Below are 12047 nucleotides of genomic sequence, written 5' to 3'. Positions count from 1 at the left end.
TTTATGTTTTGTCAATTTCTTTTACACTGTGAATATTGTATTATACACACTAATGTTTTTTATACCAAATTCTGTAGTGACGTATCCTATACATTTATTTTGAATGTCTTAAAGGATCAATAAAGATGACTATGACTATTATTATAATTATATTATATTTTTACACTCCGACTATTTCTGGCGTAAAATATTACTTTGATCCTTATCAATTTACGGCCTTCGTTCTCCCAGGGTCGGTCGGTAAATCGTAATCGGTATTGGAATTATTGTTGCATCTGGGGAGCGGATGCATATTTGGTAGCGCTGAGATCCATATATTGTTTATCGGGTATTTTTGGACTTCAGTATTGACTCTCTGAACATCCAGATTACCTCTCTGGATAGTTTTGTTATGATCTGTTAAGCACCTGTATTTCTTCAAATGAAGAATGAAAAAATAAAACCACAATTTAGGATACAATTTTATTGCTTCTAATAATAAATAGATCTATTAATAAACATTTAACTTAACATGAAAGACCTTAAAGTTTTCATGATATTTGTAATTGTTTCAATTGGTTCCAGATGTAATGGGTTATTCTTATCTAGCTGTTGGTGCAGATTCACAATTGCATTGCTGAAATTCTTAAATTCAGGCGTGCTGCTCTGTAACCAAATCCTGGGCAAAATTAAACTAATGAGTTTCACTTTCTGTACAGCATCTATGAGAGAGCAAAATTTCAAACCAGTTAACAAATATCGGTCAAGCAACGACCTCAGAGCGAGTTCCTTAAGTAAATTGTCGTTGAGAATTCCTTGCCAACTGGTTATATTTTTTAGCAACTTCAAACCACTGGCGAACTGTCGCTGAAAGAACTGAGACTTGTTATCCACTAATTTGGGAGTTATTGGTATAAATACATCGTGCTCCAGAGCTCTTTTCATTTTATGTAAAACAGCATTGAATAAATTGTTGAGTGATTTACTTGTAGGGCCCAAACTAGGAAATCTTCGTATATATCTACTTATAATCCCAACAAGTCTAAAACAGAAATTTTTATTAGAGATAAGAAATTGAAAAAATACAGCTATTTATCAAAATATGTACATCAATTATTAAGAACGGAGGTCATCAAGAAATATGTACTTGGGTCATTACTATACGTAGAACCACTCTAGTAATGATAAAAGATTGAAGATAAAAAATAGCTTCTTCTTCTTTTAGATAAATTCTTTTACCTCCTTAACAATTATAAATTCTTAAAATATTTACATTTCAGTAATAAGCAGACATACAATTTAACTTACTTAACCACCAAAAGAGAAATTACAATACCTTATAAATTATGCCAATATTAACTGGATGGATGGATGTACTAAGCGTTGCTTGTTAGTGTACTCAGCAATGACGAAGTTTTTATCATTGCTGAGTTTTCAATTCAGATCTAGATCATTTGTGTGAGAAATTAAAGAATAGATGGATGTATGTAGTAGTCATTGCTTGTCAATGTACCTAATTATGCACATAAGTATATACGCAATAATTAATTAAATAAAACCTTTCACTCGTGGAAGAAAACATTGTAATTGAAACAAACAGATATGCTGAACAGATCATTTCAAACAAGAATATTTCTCAGCATTCAAGATTTATAAGGTGGAGACACCTAACGAAACAAGAATTTGAAGTTTTTTTGGGTACGATTATTTGGATGAGCTTGAAGAAAAAACCTCCACTTTCAGATTATTGGTCCAAGGACCTGTATGCCAATAATATCACAAAATATATATATATATATATATATATATATATATGTCAAGAAATCGTTTCCAACTAATATTATGCACGTGGCATTTTTCTACCAATATTGAGTGCCCAAGAGGTGATCGACTTTTCAAAATCCAACTTCTAATCGATCGTTTGTTAGACCGATTTCAAACTGCTAATATTCCGAAAAAAAAAACACAAACTATGTACAGAAAATAGCTATACCTTCAAGCTAAAAGTTGACTGTGGAAAAAACATTACAGAGCAAGGTACTTCAGCGTTATCTTTAGTTGTTATGTCATTGATGGATGGACTCTTGGATTCGGGTAAAATACTATACACAGAAAATTTTTATACAAGTGTCCACTTAGCTCACCAGCATTTAGATAGATCAACACATTTGATAGGCATGCTTAGATCCAATAGAAAATTAAACCCTAAAGATGTTGTGAAAGCAAAGTTAAAAAGAAATGAAGTTATTGCACGAGAAAGTCATACTTGAGTAGTTGTCCTGAAGTGGAAAGATAAAAGAGATGTCTTGAGTCTACAATCATGTTACAATGGTACCGTAAGCTAGCAGTTGAGCTTCTCACTGGCTCAGCAAAGACAAATGCATTTATTTTATATAAAGCTATAACTAAAAATAACATACAAATTACTGCCCTCAGAGAAGAGGTAGCTCGAAAACTATTTCAAGCAGATATTCCTCAAAACCGACAAGAAGAAATGTTAAAAACTTGTTGCCTGAAAAAAATGGAATCAACAAGAAGAATGTGTACAGTTTGCTATGAAATTATGAAAAGAGAACACGGAAGAGAATATGACATTAAGAAAACTAAGCAGACTCCGTATAAGTGTGATAATTGTGACTAATTTTTTTGTGTCGAGTGCTTTTTTTGTAAAACACAAATCTATGAAAATTTAATTTTTAAAGAACTATATACAATTTACAACTTATATACATGTTAAAAAATTACTTTAATTATATTTTTGAAAAATAAATAATGATATACTAGAAACTGGGAGTCTTATTTTCAACAGTTATTACAATATTAATTTTCATATAAAACAGCAAGCTAATTTCAGTAATCTAATTATGGGATCATGTAGCGTATCAATAACGTATAAACTGTGAAGTAAATTTGTTTCACAGAGCATAGAATCTCAACAGTCTGTGGAATCATATTTAGCTCACAGAGCGCCTGGGCCAAACAGTGTGCGAGTTAAACACAACTCACGTGGCGTTTAATGTGTTATATATATATATATATATATATATATATATATATATATATATATATATATATATATATATATATATATATATATATATATATATATATATATATATATATATATATATATATATATATCTGTGTGTGTATACATGTATATATTAAAACAAAACAACATCCACATCACATAAGATAAAAGCTTCTAATCATATTATCAGCATCTTCTCGTCAAGAACTATTCCCACCATCGATAAGCGAAAAAGTATATTTCGCATAAGCACTGTCTTGGCCTAATTGAGCGCACAGTATGCTTATCGCGGACCACATTCCTTGTACCGTTCTGTAAATATATTTGCAATATACTCACACATATAGACTTAATTGACATAATTTATAAGGTATAATAACTGTAATTTCTTTGTTAGCGGTTACGGAATCTTATCTGGAACCTGACGATGAGCAGAAAATTGTAGTAGTCATAACCGGTCATCCAAGGTATTATTAAACTGATTATGAATCGTCTCTTTTTTCTATAAAGTTATTTGGAGATATACTCACATATCCAAACAACAATTCATCATACTAACCTTAATGTTTGTGAACTTGACAGGGGATCCCAACACCTATCGACCAGTTGCGTCAATTTTGGAATTATAAGCTTTTCGATAACAGTCGGTAATAACGAAATATCTGGATCTTTAGATAAGCTTTCTTCAGTTTCATCATCGTGTAAACCATATAACGCTAACGTTCTGTACCATTCGAGTTTCTCTAATTCGGAAGTCTCGTTCAGTGGATCCCAGAAGACAAGATTTAATCTAACTAGAGGACTGACTACTTTCGGGAGGCATATTGTAGCATACGCTTCATTATAAGCCGAAATATCACTTGTTCGCCACTGTTCAAATCGAATAAGAATGCTAGCTGCGGAAGAATATTCTTCTACTACGTCTTCAAACACTTCTTGAATTTCTGATTGGATCTGTTCACGTTCTTTATCGAAAACTAAGTTATCCTGCTGTGAAATTTCGTCATCACTGGACATACCTACAAGAATAAATGTCTATGTATCGGATCAGACCAAATATATTCACAATAAATAGAGCAAACAGTATTTAAAGAAAGAATATTATCGGATAATCTGGAGGTGTAACGGCAAAATAATCAAGAGAGGCCCCGAAACTTCGAATCTCCCATCACTTGCTAGGCAGGTAGTAAAATCCAGAGAAAAAGTAACCGTTTTCTAAAATATTTCATTTTAAACGTCACGTATTTCGATGGGCTGGTCGTTTAGTGAGAATGGAGGCCGAAGGATTATAGAAAAGAGTGCTAGATAGTAAAATGCAGGGTGAAAGATCAAAAGAAAGGCCACTAAAAAGGTAGAATGATAGAGTGACAGCAAGCGAGCAAAATTTGCTAGTTGTAAGAACTTGGAAAAAATCGGTGCGGGACCGACAAAGTTGGATGCATAATTTTGAGGAGGCCACGGCTCGGTTTGAACTTTGCTGCCACTGAAGAGAGACAATTTAGTATTTTTATAGAGAATAAGCCACAATTTTACTTTTAAATAAGTTTATTTTGACATTTTGATTTCCATTTCGGAAGTCATTCTCAAAATTTCCGAAGTGGAAATCGAAACGTCAAAATAAACTTATGATAAAGTAACAGGGCGATTTGCCGGCAAGCCAGTCCGACCGTGGAAGTGGTGAACGAATGCAAATCTGACGCACTTCTCTTTTTACAGAAAACTATGAAGACAGGTAATGTCCGAAATGGGTATTGGCTTCTTGGTAGGCGTAAAAGTTTAATATTAAATGAGTATATTTGTCATCCATATGCACGTTTTTTAAAAAGGTTTTGATGTCTAACTTTGCCAAAAGTCATTTTCAAGTCACTGAAGCATACAAATACAGTTAAAGCTATGTACCTGCTGCATCAAAATCTGAATACTAAAGTGTGCCTCTCGTGTACAAAGGCCATTACTAAAACCAAACTGCATTTCAAAAATAGTTTACTCTAATTTTTGGTATGTGCGTGCATGGATAAGTATAAGCGAAATCTTTCAAATTATTTGCAATCATTATGAAACACTGAAACGTTTGCAGAGTAAATTTTAGGATGAGACTTTAAAACTCGAATCTTATATTTAATATACACATACCTTCAACGTGTTTAGGGACACCAGCCGATTCTCTCGTTCTTCTTCTTCTGGTTCGCCTACCTTCCCTTTCAGCAGCCCTTCTTTGCTTTTCTTCATCTTCTAGTCCTTTTTTGATGATTACTCCTTTATTTGTAGCTTCTTCCGTTTGATCTCGAACGTCTTGTCTTCTTCTTTCTATTAACCATTCTGACTTGCGAGCCATTAGATCCAAGGCTCGTTGTTCTAAACTTGAAATAACGCCTACTTTTTCATCCAGACATTCTACTAAATCAGTTATGTATCCTAAAATTATAATTTTATAGAAATTAATGGTATTAGAATACAAACTTACCAATTGAATAGTAAATATACATAGATTTCAAAAAGGACTGATAGAAGCAATAATATATTAATAGATTAATAAGCAATATTACAGTTATTAATGATTGCTATTTGAAGCATCATTGTTTACCAATAATTAGCTCATCATAATGGAAAATGATAAATTCTATCTTCTTCACGGAATAAATTTTAACATAAAAATGAACAATTTGGTTGCTGATTATCATGTCAATAATTATAGTTTAATTATTTTATTATTATTATCACTATTCTTATATTATTTTTGTACTTTTACATTTGTTAAGTTTACTGAGCTTAGCAATGACATATATTGAGATTACAAAACAAAGGATAAATATGTCTTCTGGACTAGAATTGAACAAAAACAGTAACTGAAGCTTCAAGAATGGACATAGGATGTTTTGTAAATCAAAATGTTGATCATGTTCCATAGTTCCAATTGTTAGAACAACCTTGACAGCCAAAATCATATCAATTTCCATATTATGTACACACAAAGAATAAAAAAGAAGTAAAGTGTTACTTGGGTCACCAGCACAGAACAAAGAAGTTGGTTGGTACTTTGGCACATTTAAAAGGGATTGTTTTGCAAGTATTGCGTTTTATTTTCTAATAAAAATGTGATCATAATAAAGAGATGACAGCTCAAAACCTTGTCACGAAACCTTTAACGCCTTTCGCAAACTCATAGGCGAAGACGGAGCCATACAAACCCATGAAAAAACATCATACCACAAGGTGTTTGAGGTTAAAATTTGCTGATTTTTTGTTGCTAGACAAAAAGTTTTGAATGTATTTATGGCACTCAAAAATGTTTGAAAGTACCTTAAAACTCACCATTTTAACCCTAATTTACCCACAGTTCAATACTACACTGTGAAAAGAACTATTTATTTTAACTAATGCATACAATATTTGTATTTAACTAAACTAATTGGGTGTAAATTAATTATTAACAAAAACCTTGCTGCTATTGAATATAACATGTTTAGTCATTAGTAGTAACTCATAATATCTAAAGTAGTCTTAAAATTTAAATTCAACATATTTACTCCGCAAAAGTATTGTATATGTGGCAACATTGTACATGTACAGAATATTTTGTTTGGTGCGCAAATGCTCGGGATTCTTTTTACTAAGTTGACCCCTGCTAATGTAAACTTTTACCAATTATATTATTATTATTGAATTAATTTTTACCTCGTAATTCCTGATAGAATCTAAAACGTTCTGCTGCATCTGGTGCTTTAATTTTTAATTCATCTAGCTCATTCATCGCTTCTTGTATGTCATTTCTCGTTTTTTCCAACTGGGCTTCATGATTTGCTCGGGATTGATTTATTTTCTCATACTGTTCTCTCAATTTTTCAGCAATCATTTGTGGAGTTCTTGGAATACCGGGTTCTATGAATGGTACCTAGAAGACGATAACGCAAATATTTACCTAATATTTTTTGAAAAATGTTGGCACATAATGTTCGTATATAAGTAAGAAAATTGGTTCTATTACAATATATATGATTTGAATTTTACAATTAGAATTACACAATCTAAATCTAAAACCACACTGTATAACTGTTAAAAATATATCAAATTTACCTGGGCAGATATGCGCGGAGGAGAGGGAGGTTCCATTGGATAAAACATTTCCCTCGCAGCTTCCATTGCAGCTCCGGTTACACCTTTTCTGATTTGTTGGTCTTCCCATTCTAAAACTTCATGGTCTGATTCTTGGGCGGCTAAAAATTGTTCACGTCTTCTCTCCTGATCTCTTAAGTTTAAGTTTATCTCCATGTCAATTCTTTCTTCATCACTACCTAAAATTTGAAAGAAATATTAAAAAAAGGCACTGCATCCTAGCCTAGATCATCATCATCATCACTGGCTCGACAACCCTTTTTGGGTCTTGGCCTGTTCCAGGATTCTTCTCCATTCTGATCTGTTTCGTGCTTTTTTTCTCCAGTTTTTTATTTTTAAGGTTGTTATATCATTTTCTATTTGTTCTAAGTATCTCAGCTTCGGTCTTCATCTTGTTCTTTTTCCTACTGGCATCTGTTTGAATATTTTGTTTGGTATTTCGCCTTCTTCCATTCTTTCTACATGTCCTATCCAAAGCAGCCGTCCTATTTTAATGAATGTTATAATATCCGGATCCTGGTATATTTTGTATAGTTCAGAGTTGTATCTTCTTCGCCATATTCCGTTTTCTTTTGTGCCCTTATATACGTGTTGCAAGATTTTTCTTTCGAAGGTGGCTAACAACGTTTCCTCTCTTTTAGTGAGTGTCCAGGTTTCTGAGCCATATGTGAGTACCGGTCTTATTAGGGTTTTATATATTTGGCATTTTGTTTTTCTTGCGACGTTATCTGATCTTAGTTGCCTAATTAAGCCATGGTAACATTTATTTGCAATAAATATTCGCCTCTTCACTTCTGTTGTATGTTGTATTCTCCTATTGTTATATTTTGTGGCTGCCTTATTTCTGCGTTTACTGTCCTGCATATATTTTGTTTTGGTCTGATTGATTTTAAGACCACTATTTTGTGCAGCTCGTTCTATTTGGTTGTATGCCTCTATCATTTCTCTACTTGTTCTTATGATTATGTCAACATCATCTGCAAATGCTAGTATTTGCATGCTTTTATTAATCCTCGCCGTCTCAAAAGTCCGAATAGCTATGATGATTGCCGACCTCCGCCGCGGAGATGGCACTTGAAGAAGAAGATTAATCCTCGTGTATTGACTGTTGTGTCTCTCAGTATTTTCTCGAGTTGAACAAGATGCATGATAGAGTGTCTCCCTGGCGTAGTCTCTTTTTCACATCTATTGTTTCCGTTAATTCATTGTGTATCCGGATTCTACTTTCTACTTTTAGAGATTCTTTTATCAGTTCTATTAGTTGTGTTGGTATATTAAATTCTTTCATTGCTTTTATTAAGAATTCTCGGGGCGCATTCTTTGAAAGCGCATATTGTCATATGCGCTTTCAAAGTCTATGAAGAGATGATGTGTGTCGATGTTATATTCACTTGTTTTTCGACTTTGCCACTTTGGTATTTGCCAACTATTTTTTCAGCATGTGGTCTAAGTCTTTCATAAATGACGTTAGACATTATTTTGTATGCTGCATTCAGCAGTGTGATTCCACGGTAGTTTCCACATTCTAACTGATTTCCTTTTTTATGTAATGGTACAATAATACCGCTATTCCACTCCGCTGGTAGGTGTTTATTCGACCATATCTTTGTTATCAATTCATGTATTATTTTTTGCAGTGTGTCTCCTCCTTCCTTCAGTAACTCCGATGCTATTTGATCCGATCACGGTGCTTTATTGTCCTTTAATTTGTCTACTGCTGCTCTAATCTCTAAAAATTTCATGGACTAGCAGAACCAGAAACGAAGAAGTTCTTCGAAGAATGGGACATCAACGAACTCTATTAAATATTATTAAGAGGTGTAAACTAGAATATCTTGGACATATAATCAGAGGACCAAGATATGAGTTCCTTCGGCTAATTCTCAACGGTAAAATCGAAGGAAAGAAATGGATAGGACGGAAGAAACTCTCTTGGTTGAGGAATTTGCGGCAGTGGACAGGTGTGACAGCGGACCAATTGCTACACGTAGCGCAAGACCGAGATCAGTATAACAATATTATAAGCATGGTAGTCGCCGACGTTCCGTAGGGATATGGCACTCTAAGAAGAAGAAGCTCTAATCTCGGCTATTGTTGGTGGAGTCTTTTCTCTGTTGTCTGCTTGGTCTAATGGTATGTCAGGGTTCGTCTCTCTCCGATCTCCTTCAAGCTTTTCCGTAAAATGTTCTGTCCATCTACTTAGTATCTCTTGCTGTTCTGTCAATATATTACCTTCCTTATCTCTACACATCGTTGTTCTCGGTTTGAAGTCTTTTCTGCTTTTGTTCAGTCTCTGATAAAATTTTCTTGTCTCTGTTGATTTACTCAGTTCTTGTAGTTCTTTGTTCATATATTCTCTCTTTTTTCTTGAGTGAGTTTTCTTTTCTTCTTTGCATAGTTGTTTGTATTCTTCCTCTGCTTGTCGGGTTCTGTGCCTCTGTTGCATCAGTAAATATGCTTTCTCTACCTTCTATGCCTAATACTTCTTTAGCTGCCTCTTTTATGATGTCTCTGCATTCTTCCCACTCCTTATTTAGGTATTCATGTCTTATTCTGTTTTCTAGTTTGTTGTTTAGCCTAGATCATATTCACATTAAAATACAGAAGATTGAGTTCTTTCTATTTAGATTGGATCTATTTAATAGTATTTATAGATGAGTAAGGATGATTTTTTATTTGATTTTGTTTGATGTTTTGTTAAGGATGATCAGTAAATGATTTTTTGTATGTACTCGAGTTTCATGAGTTAACAGAAAAAATAAACACAATAGTGTAATGATTATAGATTGGTAGGTTTGAGTCTTACTTTGAAGATGTTTCTAAAAATTCTTCATGGGCAGTTATCACAAATTGAGCAGAAAATGCAGCTGCAGAATTGGGGTTCAGAAATGATTTTGATATAGGAGCTTTATTTGCCTTACACATTTTAGTTAACCGTTTTCGTGATATTTATACTTTCTTCATCAATTATAAAAAGATTCTGATATAGTACCTACTGTATAACAAACTTATGGAAATTCTTGAGAAGATGAGCTTGGATGAGATACTAGAGTAATTTATAATTATTTATATATTTCACTTAACAATAATATATCCAAGACCACTTTTTCTGAGCTACAAGTGTCAAATTTGTAAAATGAAAATGTTTGTTCATAAATCATACATTTATCTAGATAGCTACCTAAAAGTGGGGGTATAGCCCTTTTCCGCTGAACTATTTAACGTTTTTGCTTTCAGCAAAGTTTGGAATTATGTTTTTCATTTTGGTCAAAGTTTCTATTTACAAAAAAATATTTACAGCTTAAACATCAATATAATATTTACAGTTTTGTTTAAACACAATAAACTATTTGAGTACTCACCTTCATGTTCATCTTCCCTTAACAACCTGCCTTTATCCTCAGGTTCTTCCTCTTCTGTGGGTATAAAGTCACCTAGTTCTCTTGCCCTTTGTCTACGTTTTCTAGCTGCATGAATCATTGCTGCATCAGGAATAGCACCAGATTCTAAAATCCTTTTAAAGTTATCAGGTTTATTAAATTTATGATTCTGTGGTTCATCTTCTTCTGAAGACAGGTCATCTACACCTAAATAAATAAATTGATTATTAGATATGTGCTTCAATCAACTGTAAAAAATGGTATAATGTAAAGATCTTCTTAAAGATTCTTTTTACTGTTTTAAATTTGTTACAAACAATTTTGCCAATATAAACTGTTACTGAATATATCTGACCTGCACATAGGGCATCTCTACCACTAAGAATTAAGGGAGGTGTTGGAGGTTTTTTGTGGCTAGCATTAACCACTAATACAAAATCATCAGTTACAATTTCAGTTTTTTCTTTAGATTTGATTTCTTCCTTTTCTTGTTTAGATTCTTTCTTTTTCTTTTCTTTTTCGAACATACGTAACACTTTTTTACTGTGAGACGACTTCTTAACTTGAAAAACTTCTCCCTCCTCCTCTTCATCAAAACTTAGCAAAGTTTTTGGTGTTTTTGAAGATTTGTCTTTCTTTTTAGATTTCTTTTCAACGGGAATAGATTGACAAACCTCCATAGGTTGTGTAACATCATCATCTTCATCGTCATTTTCTGTAAAAACTCTTCGTTGTATGGTTTTCTTGGGTTTTTTAAATAAAGACATTTTAAAGTAGTCACTTTAATTTAAAACCACTTTGTTTGTTTTGACTTTAATTTGACAGAAAAGAGGTTAAGTTTTAATTTATTGGTTAAAATCTTCTACGAATCTTCTTTTATAATATTTGTTTATAAATTAGTATCGAAAATTGTTTTATTAAAAAAAAACCTTTCATTTTTAATAGCCGCCGCCATGGTCTTTTTAACTCAACGGGCCGTCCATGGAGTGCTATAGATTCTCGACTCTGCTAATAGAGAGTTATTGAAGAGGTGTTTTCAGTGTCCCCAAACGTAAAAAAATAAAATCGGTAGAATTTTTTTAAAAAATCGGTAGATTATGGAGTAAAATCGGTAGATCCTTCAAAATCGAATATTTTGTTTAAATTTCATAATGTTTTGCAATTCGTTTATTTAAGAAAAAATAAAATATGTTTATTCATTTAAATCTAATAAAATAAAAAAATGAGAACCGAGATACTGAACATAAAATGAGAAATTGTGACTAGGAATCGAATACTTATCCGAGAACCGAAAATTGGAGTATAAAAAAAACCCTTTTACAAGGAAATATTATACAACAAACAGACTACCGAATTTTTTCGTGAGGTGCACTCGGAAGCTTAGATTAACTATGCGTTGTTCCGGTTTTCTAACTTGACAAACTCCCAGAACCAAGCTGTCGGGATCACAATGGATTTGGATTCATTTATTGTATTATTAGCTTTTATGACATCATGTACTTTGTAAAGTACCGCTTAGGTATCATTTAAGAATAAATTTTGGA

At 32.8% G+C, this 12047-nt stretch overlaps 1 protein-coding gene across 1 annotated transcript; it reads right to left on the bottom strand.

Annotated features, from left to right (window-relative positions):
• Window positions 1-454: 454 nt before the first annotated feature.
• LOC140441875 (PAX3- and PAX7-binding protein 1) lies at window positions 455-11445 on the bottom strand. Its single transcript, XM_072532831.1, has 7 exons — window positions 10859-11445; window positions 10486-10710; window positions 7085-7302; window positions 6686-6902; window positions 5144-5425; window positions 3570-4029; window positions 455-1021 (listed from the first exon to the last, which is right to left on the bottom strand). The coding sequence occupies exons 1-7, from the start codon at window positions 11268-11270 to the stop codon at window positions 502-504; spliced, it is 2334 nt and encodes a 777-aa protein (XP_072388932.1). The 5' UTR covers window positions 11271-11445; the 3' UTR covers window positions 455-501.
• Between the last annotated feature and the right edge of the window lie 602 nt (window positions 11446-12047).

Source organism: Diabrotica undecimpunctata, chromosome 5, assembly GCF_040954645.1.
Source record: "Diabrotica undecimpunctata isolate CICGRU chromosome 5, icDiaUnde3, whole genome shotgun sequence".
NCBI lineage: Eukaryota > Metazoa > Arthropoda > Insecta > Coleoptera > Chrysomelidae > Diabrotica > Diabrotica undecimpunctata.
Note: the sequence above shows the minus strand (reverse complement) of the source record. Positions and strands in the feature narration are given on the sequence as shown.

Excerpts from the sequence above, each read along its gene's own strand:
- LOC140441875 (XM_072532831.1), bottom strand. The coding sequence starts at position 11,270 with ATGTCTTTATTTAAAAAACCCAAGAAAACCATACAACGAAGAGTTTTT. Across the intron at positions 4,030-5,143 it reads TGTCCCTAAACACGTTGAAG|GTATGTCCAGTGATGACGAA; the intron begins GTATGTGTATAT and ends TTATTCTTGTAG. Across the intron at positions 1,022-3,569 it reads TCAAGTTCACAAACATTAAG|ACTTGTTGGGATTATAAGTA; the intron begins GTTAGTATGATG and ends TTTCTGTTTTAG.